Source organism: Microcaecilia unicolor, chromosome 6 (assembly GCF_901765095.1).
Source record: "Microcaecilia unicolor chromosome 6, aMicUni1.1, whole genome shotgun sequence".
Classification (NCBI taxonomy): Eukaryota; Metazoa; Chordata; class Amphibia; order Gymnophiona; family Siphonopidae; genus Microcaecilia; species Microcaecilia unicolor.
The window spans coordinates 325,516,437-325,544,023 of record NC_044036.1 but is presented as its reverse complement, the minus strand read 5'-3'; the positions used below and the strand labels follow the sequence as shown (position 1 = coordinate 325,544,023).

Genomic DNA, 27,587 nt, shown 5'->3' with positions numbered 1-27,587 from the left:
TTACAACCTTTTCTAACGAAGGAATCATTTCAAGACGGAATAGTTATTCTATAGTGAAAGGAATCTGTAAATACCATTCAAACCTCAACAAAAGTTTGTAAGAATTCAGCATTATACTTTGATTTATAAAACTCTAAGAATTTGTAGTTTTCAGTGAATCACAAAATAAGTTGTATTTTTCTGATATACTATAGATCCAGCATTTCTCAAGTTTATCTTATTTTTTTTAAATACCACAGAATATAGTTATCAAAAATATTTGTACCTAAGATTCTTTTTGTTTTTAAATCATGGATAAATGATACATTCTTCTCTATGTAACCTGATTATCCTCCTCACAGAAATGTAAAGCATTGCTGCATTGTTTTCCTATTCACTTTGTACAATTGACATATCGGTAAGTCTGTGAGTACACATGCATGACCAGAATAAAATGCTTCTTATTCTTCTCATGTCTCGGGCTCACATTTAACATCCAAAGCACAGCCCATCTGTACAGTTACAGAGATTTTGAAGCAAACAGAACTGTACAAAACTTGTACTGAAGTTCAAACTTGAACATACACTCAGTTGCAGATATCAGCAATAAAAAGTGGAACAATAACGATCAATAAAACATTCAAAGGATCTATGTACAACCAAGGCAGGAAGCAATTTAACAGTGCCTGACAACTTACATTACTTTTCCAGTGAGAAAAAGCACAATTTTTGTATAAATTAATATGTTACATATGTATAAATATATTTAATTCTTACTATGAGATAAGCTGTAATGTAACATGTGGATCGCTGTCGTGTATTGTATGAAGGGACATTGACTGACATCATTTGAAAAGACAGCAGAGAGGAGTCAAATACATTCTAAAGTGTGGCATTAGGAAAAATGTTATCCATTTCCTTTTTCTATTATAGTTAGAGAATGCATTCTGCATGACTTGAACTGTAGGTGGTTTCAGAAATAGATAAAACCCAAATGAAAACATCTAACACTACACCAATTCTCTCCTTTTGAAGCAGTGAGCCTTTAAGCCAAGTGGAAGTTGTTTGGAAAAGAGAAAGGGATTCCTTGGCAGACCTACAACACCTTCTATCGTACCCCAGTCCTGGTATGTAGGATTAGCAGTTTATAAATAAAACTGGATTTTGATTTATTGAACCAACTCATAGGTTAAACAAAGAGGAAGGTGGGATGGATGCTACACATCTGATAAAGTAACCAGTGTGGTCTCAAAAACTCAGGCACGACAACATCTTTGGTGCATTCTTGTACTCATTCAAGAAAAAGTATCACAACCTATCAAGAATCCTGACATAGGGGACTTTTCATTAAACTGCGCGAGGTTTTCGCACAGAACTTAGCGTGAGGTCATCGCAGTGGCTGTGCGTTAACTGTGGGGAACACGTTCAGCATGTTCCCTGCAGCTACCGCACAGACTTTCATTAAGCACAGTTGTACCTACTCTAACTGCATGTTGGAGAATTAGTGCACGCTAATTACCATGCACCGTCCACACTATGCAGTCCATACCCAGTTGCCCAGTCTCTGCCCGTGCTCCACCAGTCACCACTCCACTGTGCAGTAAGCAATTAGAATGAATGCTATGAATGGCACTCAAAATTGGGTGCAAAAAAAAAATTAGTGCTCAGCATTATTTTATAAAGAGCGCACACCCTTTATAGAAAGCACTTACCCCTGGATTCTACATAGCACACCTAGAGATTCGTGCCAATATCGGTGCAGATTCTATAACAATGTGCGTAACTTAACAAGTTAACAAGTTCAGACAACAGCACTTAACTAGCAATAATGAGCACCAATTGGCACTGATTTGAATTTAGGCGCACAAGTCGCTAAGTGTAATCTGTAACGATGTGCACTGAACTTCTGACGTGAACAGGCAAAATGGGGCGTGGTTATGGGCTGGGAAATGAGCATTTCATAGGTTTTCAAAATTTACACGCCTAGTTACAGAATATGGCTCAGTGCACCTAAATCTACATGCCAGGATTTACTACTACTATTAATCATTTCTATAGCGCTACAAGGCATACGCAGCGCTGTACACCATACACAAAAAGACAGTCCCTACTCCACTTTTTCATTGGATGCGCGTAGATTTAGGTGTTGAAAAATCAACTAAGTATATTCTATAATCGGTGCCCAAATCTAGGCACCGATTATAGAATACGTTTAGTTTCAGCGCCAAATTTTTAGGCAACATATGTAGAATCTCCCCCCTTTGCGCTGATTCCAGTGCCTAACTGTAGATGCCAGACTTACACCTGCTGAAATCTGGTGTAAATGCTGGTGCCCAAGTTATGCGTGCTGAGGTAGTATTCCGTACCCAGGCGTGCAACTTTTCGGAATGCTTCTGACGTGCCCATGGCCACACCATCTTTTGAGTTATGCGCTAGTAGAGTTAGGTGCCATGCCTTATAGAATAGCGCACAGCCTGAACCACATAAAAAAATCTTAATTGGTGCCAATTAACTTTAATCGTTGGTTGTCAGCACCCAATTATTGGTAGTTAAGGGCTCGTTACGCAATAAGGGGTCCTTTTATTAAGGCGCGCCTAAAAGAGGCCTGCGCTGGTGTAGGTGCGTGTTTTGGAGGCGTGCAGGTCCATTAGCTTAGTGCGCCTAGAAAAAAGACATTTTTTTTCTGACAGAAAATTAAAACCATTGTGCGTCCATTTTTGGGCTGACATAGTGGTAAGGTCTCATGTGCTAAGTGTGAGTTAAGTGGACAGCACACATAAACTGCCAATTACTGCCGGGTAAGCTCCACGCGGTAGAAAATATATTTTTTTCTGTGTGGAGTTTTCAGGAGCAAATCCAAGAAAACAGGAGGAGCCTCCATGAAGCATCAAAGCAAATCAGCAAAAGTAGAGGCTGACAAATGTGCAAACCAATAGGGAGATAATATCAAGAAACAGTTTATTCAGAATATTCATATCAAGGACCCCGACATGGTCCGTGTTTCGGCGCCAAAGCGCCTGCCTCAGGGGTCACAAACAACTTTTTCTCTGAGAAGAAGCTGATTGGCTTGAATAAATCCTTTATGTATACACGTGGTTATAAAAACAAGTTAATCCACAGAGAGAACAAAGAAACAGCCAACCAACCCTTGTCACAATATTCTGAACAAAGTGTTTCTTGATATTATCTAACTGGCCAACGCAGAGTTAACACTGGAGCACTTATCACCTCCTGCAAGTACTAAGGGTCACATTAATCCATGACCCACAATAAGTCATAGAGGGAAGACTCCCCAAACGTGTCGCACTAAATCTGGGCTTAGCCCATAGTAAAATCCTAGGTTACAACATGTTAAGCCTAGATTTTAGCGCCCTTTAATAATAGGGGCCCCTTTGGTTCGTTCCTAAGTCTAGGCAAATGAATTATGGTTGCTAAATTCAGGAAAATTTTCAGCCCAAACCACAAGTTCTTTAGTGAAAGCAATGAGCAATTTTTGAAAATGAACCCCTTGGTTAATAAGAGCGTGCAACAGGGAGAAGGAAAAACGTTTTCAGTGCGTCACAGAACAATTTGCAACAGTCTGCTAGTGCGGTGGAGGATTCATGTTTCTTACTGGAGGAACAAGTGTGTTTGTGTGTGTTTGTGTGTGTGTATGCATATGAGCCTCTCCCTATAAACATCTAGAAACTCAGTGAAATCTGGTGCACAAAAGAAACATGCAATGATACAATGACCTTGCTAAAGACACAATTTGCAGATTGCGGAATAAGATGCTACAAATATTTTGCTCTCTGTATCACAGTTTGAAATACATAGCTCAAGTTGAACGTAAGGCTGCATCGATATTTTACATAACAGTCGAAAGCCGTGTATTCATTATATGCTGTATGAGCGTTGACCAGCAACTTAGCACACATCTGTGCCAAAAGCAGGGACGCGTCATACGGTATTTCCACTTAAAACAAGTATTTTGAGGAACAGTGTAAGACAAAAGAGCGCTCAGTGAAAAGCGGGACTGCTGTATTGCAAATCTGACATCTTATTTGTAAAAGGGCAGTTTGGCATAGCAAAAGAGCCATGCAGGAAGGATTTTAGTTTGTATGTCCTGCATGCAGATTTTGGCTATATGCTTCATGCTAGATTCTACTCCAATCATGATTTCCATAGTTGTGCTTTACATTTGCAGTGTTCAGATGTGTTGAAATTCTACTTGAAAGATGCCGACATGAAACTCTCTCTCAGGGTACCCGAGGAATTCTTGTCTGAACTTCTGCAGGGCCTTATTGTGTTTAAGTTTTTCTTTCCTTTGGATCATCAGAAAAACTCTTTGCATGTGAAGAAGAGACCAAACTCAGTAAAAGCTTAAGTTCTTTTTTCAATCAGTCCAGCCGGGCGACTAGAATTTTCCCTACTAAGATAAAGGAGAAAACATCAGGGCCGCCGAGAGACTGGGTCGGGCCCCACCCCCGCTGCCGCCCCCCTCCGTCCACCAGCGAGCCAGGCCCCCTGAATTCAAATCATTGCGCCTCACCTCGACCTAGCTCCGTGTGAAAGAAGCGCAGCAGCGGCAGTCTGCAGATCGCCTCCCTTCGGGCCTTCCCTCCCTGTTTCCCGCCCTCGCACAAGTTATGTCAGATGAGGGCGGGACACAAGGAGGGAAAGCCTGAAGGGAGGCGATCTGCAGACTGCCGCTGTTGCGCTTCTTTCACACGGAGCGAGGTCGAGGTGAGGCGCTATGATTTGAATTCAGGGGGGGCCCGGCCCGATGGTGGATGGAGGGGGCGGGTGGAGGGGACTGCGGCGCCGAGCCCCCCTTGGAGGCCCGGGCCTGGGGAATATTGTCCCCCCTGCCCCTCCCCCTCTCGGTGGCCCTGGAAAACATCCAACAGCATGTTCATGGTTAAAAAATAAAAAGTGGGAATGAAGAAAAGGCATCCGCAGTAACAAAGCCAAGTGGTCTTTCTACTCAAGGAATACTTTGGAAAGGAATGTGCCTCTCGGGTAGGTGGCAGCATTCAACTAAGCAGTAATTAGTAAAACCCGAGTTACCAGAGCCGCCAAGAGACTAAACTGGGCTCGGGGCAGGGCCGCTGCCCCCCACGATTGTTGTCGCTGCCACCCCTCCACAATCTTCAATCACTGCTGCCCCCCCACGATCGTCATGGCTGCCACCACCCCCCCTAGATCGCTGCTGCTAGTGCAATTCAAACACCTTGACTGGTGGGGATCCCGAGGCCCCTCCAGCAGAAGACATCTTCCTCCAGCGCTGACACTTCACTCTGACGATTGCCTGCTCCTGCGGCTGCTTTTTCTTTCAGGGCACGCTCGGTGCACTTGAGAGGAAAGGCAGCCGCTCAACAAGCAATGGGCAGAAGAGCAGCGCTGGAGGAAGACCTGCGGTGTCTGCTCCTCCGGGTCCTCTGCAGCCTCCAAGGGGGGCCCGGCGCCAGAGTTTTCTTTTTCCCCGCTCCTGTCGAGACGCGATCACTCGGGTCCCGCCAGGAACAGGAGAGAGAGAGAGACCCCGGCACCTTTGGAGGCCTTGGCCCCGGGGAAATTTGCCCCCCCCCCCCCCGTCCTCCCTCTTAGCAGTCCTATTACTAAACAGGTATGCAAATTCTATATTAGGGATTGGGCACCCAGAAAGTTGTTGTCTTGTGTTCATGTGATCTTTGTCCCGTGTGGACACGAATGTCATTAAGAGTGCGCGGTATGCACACATGGGGCCGGATTCTATAAATGACACCCAAAAAGAGGCACCAAAAAGATCAATGCTAAATATAATTTTATAAAGGGCACGTGACCTTTATAGAATCAGGCTTAGTGCCGATTCTCAGCCTTAAATCTGGGCACCAGATTTATGCCCAGTGGTGTTCCTAGGTTGGCTGCCACCCGGGGCGGATCGCCGCTGCGCCCCCCCCCCTCGGTGCAGCGGCATCCGTCCCCCCCAGGCTGCAGCATGACACCCCCCCAGCACAATGACACCCCCCTCCCCGGTGCATCAAGCCCCCCCAGCGCAATGACAACCCCCTCCCCAACGCATCAAGCCCCCCCCCCCGGGTGCATTCTTGGCTGCTGGAGGGTGCAGAAAGCAGCCGCGCGCCTGTTGGCTCCACTGGCTCCCTGCTCCCTCTGCCCCAGAACAGGAAGTAACCTGTTCCGGGGCAGAGGGAGCAGGGAACCAGCGGAGCCAACAGGTGTGCGGCTGCTCTCTGCACCCTCCAGCAGCGTGCACCCGAGGCGGACTGCCCCCACCACCCCGCCCTTGATACGCCACTGTTTATGCCTGCTGAAATCTGGTGTAAATGCTGATGCTCAACAGGGCCGCTGAGAGGGGTCTCTCTCTCTTGCTCCTGACGGGACCCGGGAGATTGTGTCCCGACAGGAGCAGGAGAGAGAAAACTCTGGCACCGGCCCCCCTTGGAGGAACAGACACAGCATCTGCCGCATTGCCTTTCCCTGCGGCTGCTTTTCCCCTCAGGCTGCGCATGTGCAACCCGAGAGAAAAAGCAGGCACAGGGGAAGGTCATGTGGCAGAAGGAGGAACAGCGGAGCTGGAGAACTCTTCTGCTGGCGGGGCCTTGGGATCTCCACCAGCCAAGGTACCCAGGGCGGGCGGCAGAAGTGATCGAGCGATCAGGGAGGGTGGGGCGGTGACTCCTGGGGGGGGGGGGGGTCCGGTGGCAGCGATGATCCTGGGGGGAAGCCTAGCAGTGGTGATGATCCTGGGGGGGGGGGGGGGAGGCCCGGCAGCGGTGACGATCCTGAGGAGGGCCCGGCGTCGGCCTAGCCGTGGGCCCGGCTCAGTCTCTCAGCGGCCCTGATGCTCAAGTTGGCCACGGAGACCCAGTATTCTGTAACAATGCCTGCAACGTTTTGGAATTCCCCTGACATGCCCCTGCCCCGCCCATGCTCACACCCCCTTTTGAGTTGCATACGATGGGATTTGGGTGCCATGCATTATAGAATAGCATGCAGTCAGATGCATGTGCCAATCCTAATTGGTGCCAATTAACATCAGTAATTGGTTGTTAGCGGCAAATTATTGCTCATTAATGACTCCTGAGCCAATTCATTTGCATGCACATCTTGGGACTGTGTGCAAATTTCAGTGCCCATATCTCCCTGCCATATATGAAATCCGGGATATAGTGCATGCATGAGCCATCATTCATATGTGTGGAGTTTTGAATGTTCTTCATTACCCTATTTAAAATAACCCAAGTCCCAGCCATGTGCAATGGAATACCATGTTGGACCTTTCTCCCCCTTCCTTCAAGTTTGAATCTGATAATGTATGTTAGGGGAAGTTATTGGATTAAACTAGTCCCAAACCACTGTTCACACACGTTGAAAAAGCACCAAGAAAGAAAGGTCTCGAGGACTGTAATTATATTTAGTGAAGGGTAAGGAGCCCAGCAGGGCCGCCGAGAGGGGGGGGGGGGCAAAATTCCCTGGGCCTCCAAGAGGGGCCCGGCGCCGGGGTCAGGCCGCCGGCGCTGCAGTCCCTGGTCTCACCTGCCTGCTTCCACGGCTCCGGGCTCCCTTCATTCAAAGCGGCAGTCGCAGATCGCGTCTCTTCTGGCCTTCCCTCCCTGTGTCCCGCCCTCGGGGAAACCGGAAGTTACATCAGACGAGGGCGGGACACAGGGAGGGAAGGCCAGAAGAGACGCGATCTGCGACTGCTGCTTTGAATGAAGGGGGCCCGGAGCCATGGAGGCAGGCAGGTGAGACCGTGGACTGCAGCGGCGAGGGGGGGGGGGGCGGCCTTGCCCCAGGCCCGGCCTAGTGTCTCGGTGGCCCTGGAGCCCAGAAGCATTCTAATGCTATTTGCAGGCATTAGAAGGACTGGGATGATAATGTACTACTCCAATAATCCCTACTGTTGAAACATGGAAACCACTGATCACTCCTGCATAGGCGCTGACTCCGTGGGTGCTGTGGGTGCTCGAGCACCCCCAATATTTCACCCACCGGAAGTTCCCTTCATCCCTCCTCCCTCCCTTCCAGTTCCAGGCCCCGTCCCTCCGAATTTTAAAAGTCATCATCTTACCTCGTCGGGGTTACAGTGGCAGCAGCGGAGAAAAGCGTGCAGGCTTGGCGCTTAGTTCAGTCTTCCCTTCTCTCTCTCTCAGCTCTGGTCCCGCCCTCGCGGGACCAGAGCTGAGAGAGAGAGAGAGAAGGGAAGACTGAACTAAGCGCCGAGCCTGCATGCTTTTCACCGCTGCTGCTGCTGCTGCTGCCGTAACCCCGAGATAAGATGATGACTTTTAAAATTCGGAGGGACGGGGCCTGGAACTCAAAGGGAGGGAGGGAGGGAGGAGGGGGGCCTTGGAACTCGGGAGGGAGGGCCTTGGAACTCGGAGGGAGGGGGGAAGACCCTGGAACTCAGAGGGGGCAGGGGGGGATGACCCTGGAACTCGGAGGGGGGACCCTGGAACTCGGAGGGAGGGAAGGGGACCCTGGAACTCGGAGGGAGGGGGGCCTTGACCTGGGAGGGACTGGAACTGGGAGGGAGGGAGGAGGGGCCTGGTACTCAGAGGGAGGGGGAGGGGGGATGGGGGAGGGGGGACAGAGGAAGGGGGTGAGGGGGAGGGGGGAAAGGACCACCTGTAAAAAAAAAAAATTTCAGCAACCCCAATCATTTTGAAAAGTTGGCTCCTATGCACTCCTGAATCCAACACCATCAAAGCATGATATTCAGTCTACAGCCATAACTCCACTTCATGTTCAGATTACCAAGCATTTTTTTCCAAAGATAGAAATTGTGAATAATTCTGTCTACCTATCAAACTCTCAGCCTTCTGCACTGATGGGAAATAATGGTAACCTTTGAGACTTTTGGTATATTCCATTAATCAGGCAATCAGAGTTACATAAGTACATAAGTACATAAGTAGTGCCATACTGGGAAAGACCAAAGGTCCATCTAGCCCAGCATCCTGTCACCGACAGTGGCCAATCCAGGTCAAGGGCACCTGGCACGCTCCCCAAACGTAAAAACATTCCAGACAAGTTATACCTAAAAATGAGGAATTTTTCAAGTCCATTTAATAGCGGTCTATGGACTTGTCCTTTAGGAATCTATCTAACCCCTTTTTAAACTCCGTCAAGCTAACCGCCCGTACCACGTTCTCCGGCAATGACACAAAGTAGGGTGCACAAAGGGATATTGATGTGATGTCTCATTCGGAAGACAGCTAAGGATGAATGTGAAACAGTGCATGTTACAGGTAAAGTACAGGGCCGCCGAGAGGGGGGGCAGGGGGGACAAAATTCCCCGGGCCTGGTGTCACAGTCCCCTCCACCCCCCACTTCATCCACCACCAGGCCAGGCCCCCCTGATTTTCAAATCATAGCGCCTCACCTCGACCTCGCTCCGTGTGAAAGAAGCGCAGACGCGGCAGTCTGCAGATCGCCTCCCTTCGGGCCTTCCCTCCCTGTGTCCCGCCCTCGTCTGACGTAACTTGTACGAGGGCGGGACACAGGGAGGGAAGGCCCGAAGGGAGGCAATCTGCAGACTGCCGCGTCTGCGCTTCTTTCACACGGCACGAGGTCGAGGTGAGGCGCTATGATTTGAAAATCAGGGTGGCCCGCCCTGTTGGTGGACGGGGGGGGGGGGGGGGGGGAGGGCGGCGGCAGGGCCCAGTCTCTCGGTGGCCCTGGTAAAGTACCACTAGATCAGGGGTTATCAATCCAGTCCTCAGAACCCACCAAGTTGGTCAGGTTTTCAAGATATCTACAATGAATATACATGGAAAAAAATTGCTTGCTGTGTCTCTATTGTATGCATATCTGTCTCATTTATATTCATTGTAGAGAGATGTGGTAGCCATGTTAGTCCACTTTTAAAGATAATCAATAGAAATAGAATAAAATAAAACATAGAAAAGAAAATAAGATGATACCTTTTTTTTATTGGACTAACAATACATTTTTTGATTAGCTTTCGAAGGTGGCCCTTCTTTGTCAGATCAGAAATAAGGAAATTTTGATAAGTAACAGCAGATATAAGCGAACCATCAAAGTATTTCAGTGACAGTCTGAAAGGATGAGGGAGGGGTGTAGGTAGACTGAAAACCTGACTGGATGGATGCGTCCTGAGGTTGAGAACCTTTGCCCTAAAGGAAGCTTGCATGCAAAGGCAGCGTAACTGAGAAGGTGATAGAACTATGCCAGTTGACCGCCAAGAAAAGCATTTCCTCTAATTCAAGACAATTACTCAACTTACTTAGAAAGTACACAAAAGAAGTCAGTCTTCACAAAACAACGAGTCAAAATTTGATAAGCTGAAACTCATCAGTGTCAGTCAGAATTCAGTGAATGTTGTGGCATAAAGCAGAGCTGGCCATTTTTGTTGCCTGCAAATGCATGTCTTTGGTGTGTTGGGAACCCGTAGGGACAATGAAAAGTGGCTTCCAACCATGTGGGTGGGTCTCATCATGCCTAGACAATGGCTAGGGAATGTTTATTTCATTCACAAATCAGCCTTTTTATAGCAACACAAGGCCATAAGCTGTATGTCACCACGGGAAATTAAATTTGAGGTAAAAAAATGTATTGTGCGCCATTGTAAAGTTTGCTATGGAAATTGTTTTTCCTAAGGGCAAGTTAGCACTTGACCCTAACCCCATAGTCTTGGTACTAAAGTGAATGTTAACATCCATATTATCAAGCTGGTTAGCATAGGGGAGGGTTTCATCGTTCCATGCCCTACTGTAAAAAGTGCCCCCTATCTAAACACCTCTGAGCTCCATCATCTTCAAATCCCTTCAAGTCATCCTTCAGAAAAGAACATTCCAATGGCAAAAGAACCCTTCAAACTTGTTCTGAAATATGCTTTACCATTCCAAAGAAGTTGGATTTTCACGGGAATGGAAGGACGTCATTTCTCTTCTGCCTGTACAGATCAGGCAGTGAATGCTAAGGCCATGTCGTCCCTATCATATTATGGGGTAAAGCACTCAAAGAGGGAAATTCTATAAAGGGTGCTAAAAATTAGATGCCCAAAATCTGTAGACTAAGATAATATTCTATAATGACATCTGGGTGCCCAGATTCTAGTATAGAACAGAGCCTAAGCTGGCATTTGCATGCCAACATTTAGACTCCGATACTTACACAATGTTCAGCTTGAAGAAAAGATGGCTGAGGGGAGATATGATAGAGGTATATAAAATACTGAGTAGAGTGGAACGGGTAGACATGAATCGCTTGTTTAGTCTTTCCAAAAATACTAGACTAGGGGGCACGCAATGAATCTACAAAGTAGTAAATTTAAAACGAATCGGAGAAAATATTTTTTCACTCATGTTGTGTAATTGGAGTGGAGGAGTGGCCTAGTGGTTAGCGTAGTGGACTTTGGTCCTGGGGAACTGGGTTCAATTCCCACTGCAGACACAGGCAGCTCCTTGTGACTCTGGGCAAGTCACTTAACCCTCCATTGCCCCAGGTACAAATAAGTACCTGTATATAATATGTAAGCAGCATTGAACCTGCTATGAGTGGGAAAGCGCGGGGTACAAATGTAACAAAAAAATAAATAATTAAACTCTGGAATTCGTTGCCAGATAATGTGGTAAAAGCAGTTAGCATAGCAGGGTTTAAAAAAGGTTTAGATAAGCCATTATTAAAATTGACTATTTCTAGAATAAGCAGCATAAAATGAATTGTACTGTTTTGGGATCTTGCCAGGTACTTGTTACCTGAATTTGCCACTGTTGGAAACAGGATGCTGGGCTTGATGGACCTTCGGTCTGTCCCAGTAAGGCAACACTTATGTACTTATGTACTTATGACAGGTGTGAATGTTAGTGCCGAAATGTTGTCACCTAGGTGCACAACTTACAGTATTCTGGAAGTCTGACACCTAAGTGTGTGACCTGACCCTGTCCCGCTCACATGTGGTCGCTTACAGAATTGAGTCTAAGTATAGTTAAGGTAAAGGCAAAGGGTCATGGATTTGGTAAACTGACTTTCTGTGGCACTACCCACCTGGTTTACGTTTATTATACGCCTAACAGTCGTTTACTCCAGTTTGAGTGCCTAAAGTTAGGTGTCTAACTTATGGCGCATTATTCGAAATGAAGGAGATGGTGGCATTTTCTAGAAAGGTGGGTGAGGGGTCTTTTGCCATTGGAGGGAGATGGATATCTTGTGATCTGGTGAGATATCCTGATGCTTGGAGTGGAGTTGCCTATCGGTAGATGGTGCCTGGGGTGGGATAAGGAAGGGGGCACATTTTTCACCGGGACTGATGGAAGAGAAAATCTCCTATGCTGACCAGTTCAAAGTGAAAACATCGCTGTGTGATCAGAAAATATTTAATACTCGATTTCAGGCAGGTTTGAAATTTTTGTCTTTACTGGACCAATGGCAAATGGGTGGCAGGCCACAGCGGCCACCGATTCCCTCATATACAAGATCCTTGTGATCTTGGGCTAGTCACTTAACCCTCCATTGCCTCAGCTACAAACTTAGATTGTGAGCCCTCCTGGGACAGAGAAATATCCAGTGTACCTGAATGTAACTCACCTTGAGCTACTACTGACAAAGGTGTGCGCAAAATCTAAATAAATAAATAAATAACTTTAGTGCTTACACTTCAATGTATTGAGGGGTTGTCTTAACATACGTGTTAAGGCCTTGTTGCATAGCCTGCTGTTTTTAATGTGTACCAAACACCCGTAACATACATAGAATTCTATGTGTGCCTTGCCTGGAGGTGACAATGATAGTTTTTGAATTAATTTACACAGCTATGAATATCTGTCTGCTAGTATTATAACTCAATCTGAAGATGTCATTTTCTGATAGGACCCAGATTTGCATGTTTATGCAAGGCTCACTCAGTTTACGAAGGCTCCTCGTCTTCTTCTGTGATTTGACCATAGATTGACAGCCATGTGCTTTGTGATCTCTGTCATGTCTTCCTCAAGAGCCATACATGACCGAGACCATGTTAGAGGGAACTGTTGAGTTGACAGCTCCTGCGAACCAAACTGGCTATGTTAACGTAAAGCTCCTGAAGCTCTGGATGTCAGTGTCCAAAATGTATAGTCATGTGACTTCTCAGCACCACCTAATGTGACTTTTTTGGAGTAGGATTTGCAGAGACAGGGGACGTTATAACACGTCTAGGTAGCTTCTTTTTTTTGTTTTTTTAAAGTGTGCTGGTAAATACTTCTGGCGCTTGACAATTTGCTTTCTCTTCTGAATTGGTGTCTCCTTCTGTGTCCTCCTGTAAACCGGGATCCTGTTCCATGGGCTGTGGCCTGGCTATGCTCAGTCTCCACGCATGGCTAACGTCATCTGGCAATATTTGTCTGTACGGCTCTACAAATATCGTACGCACCTTCGACTTGGAGTCACTGGACTTCCCGTCTTCCGGCAGGCTGGTGGTGTGAGGTAAAACAGTGCTTCGGGGACCATCGACAGGAATGCAGATGGGTTCACCAGGAGCCACTTCCTGTGGCAAATCTACTGCACGGGTGAGATGCTGTGTATAGACCCCATCAGAAAGTGATAAGGACTGAGTTTCACTGTGCACCCGCAGCCAACGATGGCACCGACTAAAGTAGTTGTAATGTTGATGTTTTGGGGCCTTTTTCTTGCCCAGAAGGCTCCCAGGCTGCTTGGACTGGGCAGGCTTGTCCGTGCTCTTTGGAGGGAATCCCGTCGTGGAGAGATTAGCCATGTACTTTGTACAGAATTCACCGCTGGTGTCCAGGGCACCACCGCCTTCTTTCAAAGACAGGCGAGGTTTCATCTCGTGCACTTGGAGGACATCTGGGGCACTGCCACTTAGACCACTAAGTGCCTGCTGAGATATGTCGTGTGAAGAGGAATACACTAAATCTAACTCCCTCGGGCTGAGCGCATCACTGGAGTCATAGTCACTGTCGGTTGGAAGAAAGACTTCGGAGCAGCCATCTTCATCGGAGCAGGGCTGAGAATCTGAAAAGAAAGGCTCATTAAAAATCGGGAAAGGTAACACCGGATGGAATGTAAAAAGCGCTAGAATTTATTTCAAGACTAAAAAGAGGTAACCCTTTGCAGAAACTGTGGTGCAAAGCCTGAAGGGTAAGAACATCTCGCACTGTGAGGGGAATTCAATAAATGGAACCCCAAGTTAAGGGCTGGGCTGATTTGCGCTAGGGTTACCATATGTTCGGTTTAACCCAGACATGTCCTCTTTTTGAGGACATGCCCAGACATCCGGCAGGCTTTACCAGCCTGCCCATTTGTCCAGATTTGCGGACGGGGCAGGCTGGCTGGTGGACGGGCAGGCGGGCATCCTATCCTCCCCTCCTTTACCTTAGTGTGGTGCCCTGGTGGTCTAGTGACCTCTTTGGGGCAGGAAAGAGCCCCCTCTTTCCTGCCTGCTGTGTCTGCAGACTGTCTTGATCCCGGCGCCACTTCAGTAATGGCCGCCGAGAGTTCAAGCAGTGGGCCTCACGAGACTTCTACAGAAGTTTTGCAAGATCACTGCTGGAAAATTGGGGAGGTATATACACGGGGGGAGAGAAAGAGGGAATCTGGCTTTCTTTGGAGGGGGGTCAAAGCGACAGGGGCATGGTGGGTGTGACAGGGGTGGGGCGGGGTGTGACAGGAGGCAGGGCATGTGTCCTCTTTTTCTTTAGGGAAAATATGGTAACCCTAATCCGCGCTAAGCTATCATTCTGTACAGGGCGCTCTGCGCAGACTGCCCTTTATAGAATACATGCTTAATGCACATTTAACATCTAACTTTGGACGCAAGCACTTACGCCTACCAAAGGTTGATGTAAAAGCTGGCACCCAGCCGATGGTGGTTAGCTATCCAAACGCAGATATTCTATAAAATTGCCCCTAATTTCTGGGAATGCCCCAGACCTGACCACGCCCCTTCCATGGCCATGTCCCCTTTGGAGTTGTGTGCTATGAAATTTAGGTGTGCATGTTAGAGAACAGGGCATAGGGCAGATGCGTGCATACAACGGTGGCCCAAGACAATCTGTCACCTGAGGCAGGCATGAGCCGCTACTGCCACCACCACCATTGTCACCCCTCTGAGGAGAGGAATGAGCTGCTGACGCCACCCCAAGGCAAGGAATGAGTTGCCAACATCGCTGCCACCCCCTGCCACGGTCTGCCATTTTCCCCCTTCCTACCCCAACCCCCTTCCACCAAGTTACCTTTTCTTTCTTGTTTTTCCAAAGGTGGCGGCAGCGATTCCCAGAGGCTGCCCTGCCCTGGTCCCAGTCCCTTCTCTCTACTGCAGCCTGCCTCTCTGGAGTAACTTCCTGTTTCCTCGAAGGCAGGCTACAGTAGAGAGAAGGGGCTGGGACCGGCGGCAGGGCAGCCTCTGGGAATCGCTGCCGCCACCTTTGGAAAAACAAGAAAGAAAAGGTAAATTGGTGGAAAAGGGTTGGGGAAGTAAGGGTGGGAGGCGATGCTGCCTCAGAAGAGTACCACCTTAAGCACCCGCCTCAGATGGCCTAATGGTAGGGCCACCCCTGCGTGTGTAACTCCAAATTGTTAACAAATTGTTAGCTGCGCGACTCATTTTCCGCCAAAGTCGCTATACCCACATTAGCCCTCTCTTTAAGTCACTTCACTGGCTCCCTATTCGTTTCCGTATTCAATTCAAACTTCTCCTACTGACCTATAAGTGCATTCACTCTGCCGCTCCCCAGTACCTCTCCACTCTTGCCTCTCCCTACGTCCCCCCTCGAGTACTCCGTTCTGTAGATAAATCTTTCTTATCTGGTCTTTCTCCTCTACTGCTAATTCAAGACTCCGTTCCTTTTATCTCGCTGCACCTCACACCTGGAATAGACTTCCCGAGCCTGTACGTCTAGCCCCGTCTTTGGCCGTTTTCAAGTCCAAACTCAAAACCCACCTCTTTACCACTGCTTTTGACTCCTAACTCACTTGCCCTGTCCTTTATCCTCACCTCTTTATTCCCTTACCCTTAATTGTTCTGTCTGTTTACTGTCTTATCTAGATTGTAAGCTCTTTGAGCAGGGACTGTCTTCTGTGTATGGTGTACAGCGCTGCGTATGCCTTGTACCGCTATAGAAATGATAAGCAGTAGTAGTTAGCAACTCATTGGCTAATTTGTTTATGCGCAGATCTGGGATTCACATCCAAATTTGGGCAGCCCATACAGAATCCAGAGGTATACGCGTAAACTTTCTTACCATGTCTAGCTTGATCCCTTTAAAAACTTGAAAGGTAGATATTCAAAGGTTTTTATCTGGCTGACTTTTGAAGTTAGAAGGACCAGCCTTGAGGTTACTATATTACCCTCTACCTCCTCTTAGCAGCTAAATTTTGTCCAGGAAATTGCTGTTCGGACAAAATTCATCCACACAAAAACAGGCAGCATTGAAGACCTTTCTGAGATATGGTGTTCACTGATGTCCATAGAAAGTGATCTGAGTAACTTTTGGCCAGATAAATAGGAGTCTTCAAGTAATCTGGATAATTTTATCTGGTGTGGATTTGGGCTAACTATCTGGATAGAGATAACCAAACAAAATTGCCCCGTTTACTACTTTTTTTCAATACAGTCCTCTGAGCTGGCATCCAGGGACATGCATTGAAACTCTGTCGTTTATGGGTTTTTTTTTTCCCATTTAACTGTTTTAGGGACCATATGTACTTTTCCTAATTTGCATCCTTTCTTGAATTCTACTATCATTGACCCTCCCGATTTCTTTCAAAAGGCTTTTTCAAGCATTCACCACCCTCTCCGTGATGTAATATTCTCAATGTTACACAAAACATTGGGGGGATTTATGAAACACTTCGGAATTATGACCATATGTGTGAATACCGGGCTTGATATTCAATAAAAGCTGAGCTCCTAAATTTAGGCTCTTAAATTTGTGCCCTATTTTCAATCTTAGAAGCCTAAGGGCCTGATATTCAAAAGGATTTATCTGGCAGGAGAGGTTTCTGCCTGGTTAAATTGCCTTGCTCAACACTACTCATATAGGGGGCAATTGTTTAAGTAGACACCTCTTTTCAGGCACCCCAATACCATGCAGTTACAGCCTATTCTATGATGGTTTTGGGGTGCCTGGATTTTGTTATAAAACCCTAGCACACCTAAGATCTAGGTGCCCCACGATTACACCAGCCATAGATCTGATAGAAATGCAGTGAGGGCACATGGAACTTACAGTATTTTGTAAGTGGCGGTACTGGCTGCCCAGGCTCCGCCTCCTTGCATTTACACACTATCCCCCAAATGCTATGAAAGTTGCTAAAAATTGCTCGCACAAATTTGGATGCGTGCCCAGTTTCTATGTGCAATTTAATTGAATGATAAGCTAATTAATGCCAGTAATCGAATGCCAATGATCAATTATTGGTGCTAAGTGGCATTAATTAAAATTTACACGTGTAAATTTATGTGGCCAGACCCAAGCGTAAATTTTACACATGGATCCAAAAAGGGGGGCACAGGCATGGGAGGGTCATAGGCGGATCGGGGATGTTCCCACAAATTAGGTGCGTTGTAATAGAATAAAGGGGATTTGTGTCTAATTTAGATGTGGGCACCTAGTTATAGAACTTCCCCAACGGTGATGCTGAAAATTTGCAGATACGGCCTGATAGGGCACTCGTCTGCATAAATGCCTTAAAATATTGGACCAAAGTAGGTCTCTTGTTTGGCCAAAATTCAAGCAGACAAAGGACAAAGGCAGTTACTCATCTGGAACTGAGCTATGAGAAACTGGATCTTGGTTTTGGGATCTGCCAGATATTTGGGACCTGAACTGGCTCTGTCAGAGGCAGGATGCTGGGCCTGATGGACTTTGGTCTCACTCAGCTCGGACTTCTGTAGCCTCCTGACTGAATACAGTCTTCCTTGGAGTGGCTAAGAGTAGGCGTTCTTTTCACCACATGCATGGATTTACCTAGATTAGAAAGAGGCCTTCCCAAGGATGTGTGTAGAATAATGGAAGAAAATGTCTGAACGCTTGAGTTAACTCTTGTTTCACAATCTGCCCAAATAGCAGGTGGAAACATACATGGGCACATCTAACTCAATGACAATCCATTTCTTGAGACCATGCCAGCTCTTCAGAATTACCCTCATGATGTTTGGTTAGTGACAAATTTGCCAAAATCCTCCTCCAGCTTCTTGCTTTCTCTCCTTTTCTTACACAGTGGCGACCAGTGGGCCTCCAGCACTCAGGACCAATGTTTAAATTTGCAACCATTCCAACAAACAGGCCTTGTGCTTTTGATGTTGACCCTCCTGCTTCTTCTCTAGCAACCCCTTAGGCTAATGTCCTGGGGTCATGGCCCCCTCCTGACCCCTGCTTTGGTAACAAACACTGAACGAAATGTCCAAGATTGGTCAAAAAAATGATGTGAAATATTATATTTAAGTGTTTTTATGGAGGAAAAGCCTCAAATCCAAATGGGAACACTCCGTTGTTGATCACTCAACCTTTAAGGAGGTCCCTTTAATCATCACGGGCAAAAACCCTCCTAGTGAAAAGTAAAACTGAATAGAACCTGTTTTAAAATTTTTAATGGCTCTATCAGGTGCACTTACCTCTCAGTCCTGCGGATGTTTGGAGCACCTTCCACGGCCCGACTTCGGCCTCCTTAAAGGTTGAATGATCAACAACGGAGTGTTCCCTTTTGGATTTGAGGCTTTTCCTCCATAAAAACACTTAAATATAATATTTCACATCATTTTTTGACCAATCTTGGACATTTCATTCAGTGTTTGTTATTTGAATTAGATAGAATCCAAGAGCACCCTGCTTTGGATCAATACAATATCTTCTGAACTCTCTTCCCCCGCATCATCACCACTCTTAAAACTCTATCCACAGATAAAATTGTTAGACCTTTATATTCCCTTGATATTGTCTTTCCCCCTCTCAATTCCCCTACCGTTACTTTCCGCTGTTCTATCCCCATATGACATCCTGAATTTACTCTGTCTTCCCATAACTCTTCACAATGTAACCCATAATCTTACTGCAACTAATTGTATTACCATCACTCATAATGTATTGTAAGCCACACTGAGCCCGCAAATAGGTGGGAAAATGTGGGATACAAATGCAAAAAAATAAATATAAATAAAATAAATATAGCATGCTCTTTCCCCTGCGTAGCATAAGCTGGACATTGCACAATAACTGAAAATGGCGAGGAAGGCTGCAGAGCTGAAACTGCAAGGCAGTGGACTGTTCGCATTACTGTCAATAAACAGGACGGATGTGTTTTGTGCAACCTGTTTAGGAGACCAGGAAAGAATAATTCTGGATTGAAAAACTCAGAATATTCCAGTAAGCGGAAAGTGGATTGCTTTCTACTTGTGCACTTTCATTTATTTCTCTGTGTTTTTCCAACCCAAAGGTTTTTTTTTTCCCCCTCCCTCCCTGTGGGAAAGCTATATATGGCGGGGCAGTACCTTTCCAATTAAGAAACCATAAAAAGAATTTCTCACAGTAGGATGTCGGGCAGTAATCCTATAGCATCCCAGCCAACCAGGGTGTCCTTCAGAGGACTGGGAGCCAATTAAACCTGAGAGGATTTGCCAGGCTCTGTCTGTTTCCCACACTCCCTATCTTCCTGGTCACAGTAAACATGTACAAGGAATATGTTTAGATGTAGGAGTCAGATTCTACGCCTCAAAAGAAATGAACAGGGCACACCTGTTGATTTTTAGGATTAATATTACAGATGGGTCAAACATGTCTAAACCAAATGCTTTTTAATCATCAAATTGCTTGCACTTCAAACGCAGCCAGGCCAGCAGCGTAGCCAGACCTGCCATTTTGGGCGGGCCCCGCATTAACCTGGGTGGGCTGTTCCCAACCCCACCCCTACACAGTAATTTTAAAATATTCCCTCCCCCCCCCCCCCCCGGCATTTTCTTCTGTCTCCCTCGGCCTACCTTGGCAGCGCTTTCTCCCTTCGCCATCCCCTCCCTCTCTTCTGACGGCTCTCCCCGTCCGCGTGGTCCTGTGCAATAAATTTGGCTTTTCATATATTTTTGAGCCTGGTTCTTTTGCATTCTTCCGTTTTGTTGTTTTTTCTGTTGTTTTGTATGGAAGAACTGGACTCTTTGTCGTTTTCTGTTTATTTTTAGTCCTTGAAGCGCCGTTCTCCCTCCAGCACCGCACCGGCGATTCCGATAGCCTTTTGCCAGCTTGCGTCGTCGGGGACGCGTCCTGAGGTGGGATGCGCCTAAGGAGAAGCCCCACCCCCGACGATGCACGCTGGCAGAAGGCTATCGGAATCGCCGGTGCGGTCCTGGAGGGAGAACGGCGCTTCAAGGACTAAAATTAAACAGACCACGCGGATGGGGAGAGCCAGCAGAAGAGGCAGGAAAAGATGGCTTGGGTTGGGGCTTGTTAGGGTGGGCGCTGGGCGGGCCTGAAGGAAAAGTGGCTGGGCCTGGGCCCGTCCAGGCCCACCCGTGGCTACGCCCCTGAGCCAGGCTAATAGACACGTTAATAATATGCTGCCATTTGTAGAAAAAGGAGGAAATCGTTACATTTGTTGTTTCATAGTCTGTCGTTTTTATCCAATAAGACACAGAAAAACAATGAAAACCCCATTTTGGGCCCGATTCTGTAATTTGCATCTAAAATACAGGTGCGTTGGAATAACGCGTGTTGCGCTATTCTATAAATCGCGACTATAGTAAGATGTGGTTTATAGAATAGCGCATAGGCCAAGGGAACTCATGTACATTTAAGGCGCAGCGGTTTACGCCACTGAAAACCTGGTGTAAATACCCACACCTTGATGTACGCGTGTTCCCCCAAATTTGATAAAAACACGCATAAATTTGATTGACACTCCCCGGGCACGCCTACACTCCTCCCTTTTCAGCTACGCGTATTGGAATTTACTCGCATCTCATTTTAGAATACGCCTTAAAAAGGAGCATGTAAATTCCAATTATTGCTAATTAGTGACAATTGGTTATTATCAGCCAATTATCATCGCTAACTGGATTTTTACTCAATTGAATAGTGCACGTAAATTGGCCATTTGCACAATTTAACACGCACCTACTCGCTGCACCATATATAGAATCTGGCCCATCGTCTCTGCATTTTGGCCTGCACCATATTGATTTAGCACCTGATCAAATACATCAATGAAACCAGTGACGTTCCTAGGTCGGCTGCCATCTGGGGCAGATCGCTGCTGCGCACCTCCCTGGTGCATCAAGCCCCGGCGCATCACCCCCTGGTGCATCACCCCTGCCGACACATCAGTCTTTCCCCGATGCATCACCCCCTCCCAGCACATCACCTCCACCCCCTCCGGTGCATCATCACCTCCACCCCTCCCAAGTGCATCGCTCTTACCTCCAGGGCCAGGGGGTGCAGGGAGCAGTCGCATGGCTGTTGGCTCTGCCGGTTCCCTGCTCCGGAACAGGAAGTAACATCAGAGGGAGCGGGGAACCGGCCCTGCACCTCCTTGCAGTATGAACCCAGGGCAGACTGCCTCCACCGCCCCACCCTTGGTACACAACTGAATGAAACTAAAACTAGCCAGAAGGTGGGAGAGAGGGAAGATCCAGATCAAGGGAGAGGGAGGAGGCACCAGAGACCCTGATGCAGCTACCCAAAAGTTAACCGGGCACTAGTCAATACTCAGACTAGTCAGGGCCGCTGAGAGGGGGCGGGGGGGGGGCAAATTCCCCGGGCCTGGGCCTCCAAGGGGGGGCCTGGCGCCGGGGTCAGGCCGCCGGCGCTGCAGTCCCCGGTCTCACCTGCCTGCCTCCTCGGCTCTGGGCCTCCTTCATTCAAAGCGGCAGTCGCAGATTGCGTCTCTTCTGGCCTTCCCTCCCTGTGTCCCGCCCTCGCGGAAACCGGAAGTTACATCTGACTAGTGCCTGGTTAGCTTCAGTGTCTAAAGTTAGGACAGCCATTTTCCTATCCTAAGTTTAGCTGCTTTATTAACTGATTAGCAGTTAACTGAATATTGACACTAGTAGGTTAAATACCATCTCCACCCATATATAGAGAGATAGAGATATAGATACAGTAGATAGATAGATAGATTTCAGTACTATTATACGTATAATTGGTGACATTGAATAAATGCATAATGCAGTCACTGCACTGGCATTACCCATTTCATTTAGGTTTGTATTCAGCAGACCAAAACTAAACATGCAACTTATCCACCACCATACAGACAATTTTAAAGACGCCTCACTCTGCAGCAAACTTGAGGCATTCAGATACACTTTCTTGGCTTGAAACTATCCGTATAACGGTGAGTATATAACTCAGTTTCAATATTGATAGCAATTGTTCTTATCGTATACACTCAGCATTTGAGGGGGCCCTTTTACTAATCTGCGTAAGTGTCTATGTGCGCTCAATGCGTGCCAAAATGGAGTTACCGCACAGCTACCTCATGGTCCTTGCGGTAATTTTATTTTTGCCGTGCTTCCACTATGCACACCCTCCCCCCAAAAAATATTTTTTATTTTCTGGTGCGCGTCAGCTATGCGCGCCGTGGCATTTGGCGAGCATAGGTCATTACCATCCGGTTACTGCATGAGACTTTACCACTAGGTCAATGGCTGGTAGTAAGGTCTCAGACCCCAAAATGGACGCGTGGCAATTTTCATTTTGCCGCACGTCCATTTTTAGCAAAACCTTTTTGAAAAAAAGGCATATTTTTTGCAGGTGCGCTAAAAAATGATTCTGCGCACACCCAGAACACATGTCTACAGTACTACTACTACTATTACTACTATTTAGCATTTCTATAGCGCTACAAGGCATACGCAGCGCTGCACAAACATAGAAGAAAGACAGTCCCTGCTCAAAGAGCTTACAATCTACCGCAGGAGAGAGTAATCCACCTGAGTGGATGAACACTAACTCCCACGTAAATATAACAGTGCAAAGAGAGTGGGAAGTGGACCAATTGCCACTCTTTGCACCACTACACTACCGCAGGCCATTTTCAGCGTAAAGGACCCCTGAGAGGACATTGATAACGGCATGGTTCACAAATATTTCTTAAGCATAATCGCTGTTGCTGACCCACTAGAGTCCCCAGGACAGTTTGGGAAGCTCTGACAGTTTGGGAAGCATATCAACAGGAAGAATTAAGATATACTGAAATTCTGAAGGGTTGTGAGGCCCCAGGATCTTGAGAAAGATCATATAAAATAATGCTTGACCTTCCATTCATTATGATCTATGAACCTGTAGATTAAGTGCAACCCAGGTAAAAGTCTACCTTGAGTGAAGATACGGGTTTGGGCAATATTATATGTCTTGTACTTTAAGGTTTTCCATCGTGACTCGGGAAGCGTGTCCGGCCCCCTCCAGCAGAGTCCCTGAAGCATAACAAATCCTGAATTTGGTTAGCCCCAGGACAGAGAGAGGTCTCAGTTTTGGTTGGTTTGTTTTGTTTTGGAATGAATTCCTTCCTGTAAATGTACCCCAGACGCTTTTGTAGTTTTCTTTTGCACATGCGTTTGGAGGGAGGGCGGCTGTCTCCCCCTCATCAGTAGCACTCAGTAAGGAGGACCCCGGGGAACAGCTCTTTTCAAGTTGCTAAGAAGCTGTTCTTGGAGTCTATTGAACTGTACATTCTTCGCATTGCTTAGATTTAGCTATGACGTTCGTTGTATTTATTTATTTTGGGGTTTTCTGCTGTCTTTGAAAAGTGGGTCTAAAAAAAAAAAAGAACTAGCCGAGCCTATTTTGGCTGCCTGGGGATTTCTTTAGAAGAGTTACTCAATGGTCTGAACAAAAATTAATATAGGCAGTGGATGAATATCATGGCAGGATCAGACCTCGTGCAGGGTTTTTGTTATATTTTTTTGTCATTTTTCCAGTTACTTAAAAAAAAAAAATCTTTCCAAACCTCTAACTCCTGTCCCTCTTTGGAATATCACCCCGCTCCCCAGCCCGTGTCACCCCATTGATATTTCCTTTCAGTTCACGGTGGTGGGTGGCAGGGCTGGTGGTTGGGAGGTGGGGATAGTGCTGGGCAGACTTATACGGTCTGTGCCAGAGCCGGTGGTGGGAGGCGGGACTGGTGGTTGGAAGGTGGGAATGGTGCTGGGCAGACTTATACGGTCTGTGCCAGAGCCGGTGGTGGGTGGCAGGGCAGGTGGTTGGGAGGCGGGGATAGTGCTGGGCAGACTTATACGGTCTGTGCCAGAGCCGGTGGTGGGAGGCGGGGCTGGTGGTTGGGAGGCGGGGATAGTGCTGGGCAGACTTATACGGTCTGTGCCAGAGCCGGTGGTGGGAGGCGGGGCTGGTGGTTGGGAGGCAGGGATAGTGCTGGGCAGACTTATACGGTCTGTGCCAGAGCCGGTGGTGGGAGGTGGGACTGGTGGTTGGGAGGCAGGGATAGTGCTGGGCAGACTTATACGGTCTGTGCCAGAGCCGGTGGCGGGAGGCGGGGCTGGTGGTTGGGAGGCGGGGATAGTGCTGGGCAGACTTATACGGTCTGTGCCAGAGCCGGTGGTGGGAGGCGGGGCTGGTGGTTGGGAGGCAGGGATAGTGCTGGGCAGACTTATACGGTCTGTGCCAGAGCCGGTGGTGGGAGGCGGGGCTGGTGGTTGGGAGGTGGGGATAGTGCTGGGCAGACTTATACGGTCTGTGCCAGAGCCGGTGGTGGGAGGCGGGGCTGGTGGTTGGGAGGAGGGGATAGTGCTGGGCAGACTTATACGGTCTGTGCCCTGAAAAAGACAGGTACAAATCAAGGTAAGGTATACACAAAAAATGACACATGTGAGTTTATCTTATTGGGCAGACTGGGTGGACCGTGCAGGTCTTTTTCTGCCGTCATCTACTATGTTACTATGTTACAGTTCACAAACTCCATAAGAATTTGCAGCCCAAATATGTGATAAACGACTATATCCTCACTTTAGCCAGACCCGGTGTAATTTTTAAATATAATTGGAACCATGATTGCATATGAAAGATGCACAAATGGACAGTAACCAGGAGCGGGGCCTTTCAGTGTTATCACTTCCTTTCCACTTCATAATATTATGGCTTTCAAATCATGCGCTGTTAAGGACTTGTATGGATGAACTACAGGCTCGCTGCAGATATCTTTCAGCAGGTTTATAAACATCTCACACCTGCACATCGGCCAGCTTCTGCCTGTGCAGCCAGTGATTTAGGGTTTGGATTCACCTGACAATTTAAATAGCCGAGGTACTCTGACAACTCTAACTACAAAATTATTGAGCTGACTATAAATTCAGGCACCAAGTGCCCCGTGAAAACTGGCCACCATCCAAGAGAGGATATGCGACAGTAATGACACTGGGACAAGAAAAAAGGAAGAGAAACCAGGACATCTTGCAAGCCCATGCAAATTGAAGGTGCATAAGGGGCAGGTCTGTGAAATAAATGCATGCATTTTACATGTGTACAGAACTCTGAAATGTATGCATGCATGGGTGCATGTATGCACATAAATGGCAATGTACTGACTAAGCACTATTCAGTAAATATCTGCTTAACTTACATAGTGCATATTTGCAAGGGGGGGGGGGTGTAAACAGGGGCAGAGCATGGACAGGACGTAGGTGTGCCTCCAACTTGCAGGAGTAACTTACAGAAGCATTATCCCTGCGCATCTAGCTGCCCTATGACAAGAGTAAGTGTGGGCACCTACACATTGGGCATGCCAATACCGGGTTATGCTTGTATTCTATAATGGAACCTGGATGCCAAGGCTTCCATCATATGGCCTCAGGGCAGTGGCATATTTAAACTAGGTCCATCAGTAGCATACACACCCCATGTCAGACCAGGCCCCCTCACCTTAAAATCCTCTTGGCTTTAGTTTTCACCCGGGCAGTGGCAGCGGTACTCATAAGCTGCCTGTGGCCTGCTTTGGGACTTCCTCTCTGAACTGTTCTGCCCTTCATAAAACATGAAGTTGCATCAGAAGGGGCGGGACGGTTCAGGGAGGAAGTCCCGGAGCAGGCCACAGGCAGCCTATGAGTAGGGTTACCATATTTTGTCCCTCCAAAAGAAGGACACATGCCCTGCCCCACCACACACCCCGCCCCGCCCCCTTTCACATCCTGCCGTCTCTTTCACGCCCTCGCTCCGCCCCCTGTCACATTTTCCCCTCCTCTCTGTCACACACCCCGTCACCCCCCTCCCCTTACCTTACTACTGCCCTGGTGGTCTAGTGACCTCTTCAGGACAGGAAAGAGCCCCCTCTTTCCTGCCCGGAGCGCTGCCCTGCATGCATCCTTCCTGTTGGTGATCTCAGCGCCGATTCAAAATGGCCGCCGAGAGTTGAAGGCTCGCAAGGTCACTTCAACTCTCGGTGGCCATTTTGAATCGGCGTTGAGATCACCAACAGGAAGGATGCATGCAGGGCAGCACTCTGGGCAGGAAAGAGGGGGCTCTTTCCCGCCCCGAAGACGGAAGAGGTCACTAGACCACCAGGGCAGTAGTAACTAAGGGGAGGGGAGGCTAGATTTCTGGACAAACGGGCAGGCTGGTGGGCGGGTCGTCCTAGGACAAACGGGCAGATTGGCAAAACCTGCCTGGTTGCCCGGACATGCCCTCAAAAAGAGGGTAAATCCGGACATATGGCAACCCTACCTATGAGTGCTGCTGCCTGGGTAAAGATTAAAGCCGAGAGGATTTTAAGGTACTGGGGGGAGGGGCACCGGGGGAAGATGGGTGGCAGCAGTGGTGCGGGGGGGGGGGGGTGGGTAGACGCAAAATTCGGCACTCTAGACGTGGATCCTGCACCTAACTTTTGAGTGCTAGATGTATTCCTGCTAAAACTAGGTATAAACGCCTAGGTGCAACTTTTTGGAACACCCCTGACATAACTCCTTTTCAGATATGTGCAGTGAGAGTTAGTCACTGAGCCTTATAAAATAGTGCAGCCAGTTGCACATGCAAATTCTAATTTTCACCAATTAGTTGCAATAATTGGTTGCTAGCACCCGATTATTGCCAGTTAAGAGCTCATTGATCAATTAATTTGTGTACGCAACTTGGGAGCATGTTCAAATTTCAGTGCACAACTTTGGGTGCCGTATATAGAATTCCACCATTAGTGTTTTAAGCATTTAGAGCAGGAATAATATCCATTCTACTGGGAAGGGAATCAGGTAGCTGGCTTTGCAGCTTCTTATATCAGCTTAAGGGATGAACCACTGTGTTCATACAGTGAGCTTAGCGTTCCATGCTGAAATCCAGGTCGTCGATGATACGCTGAAACCTTCTGCTCAGTGTGCTGCTGCGGCTAGGAAAGCGAATAGAATGTTGGGTGTTATTAGGAAGGGTATGGAGTCCAGGTGTGCGGATGTTATAATGCCGTTGTATCGCTCCATGGTGCGACCGCACCTGGAGTATTGTGTTCAGTACTGGTCTCCGTATCTCAAAAAAGATATAGTAGAATTGGAAAAGGTACAGCGAAGGGCGACGAAAATGATAGTGGGGATGGGACGACTTTCCTATGAAGAGAGGCTGAGAAGGCTAGGGCTTTTCAGCTTGGAGAAGAGACGGCTGAGGGGAGATATGATAGAAGTGTATAAAATAATGAGTGGAATGGATCGGGTGGATGTGAAGCGACTGTTCACGCTATCCAAAAATACT

The 27,587-nt window shown here is 47.5% G+C and overlaps 1 protein-coding gene across 1 annotated transcript in view; it reads right to left on the bottom strand.

The window, feature by feature from the left end:
* Positions 1-12,703: 12,703 nt before the first annotated feature.
* ANKFN1 (ankyrin repeat and fibronectin type III domain containing 1) overlaps positions 12,704-27,587 on the bottom strand; it is a 161,348-nt gene continuing 146,464 nt past the window's right edge. Inside the window, 1 exon segment of the mRNA XM_030206448.1 lies at positions 12,704-13,935. Coding sequence (XP_030062308.1) covers positions 13,142-13,935 — 794 coding nt within the window. The 3' untranslated portion in view covers positions 12,704-13,141.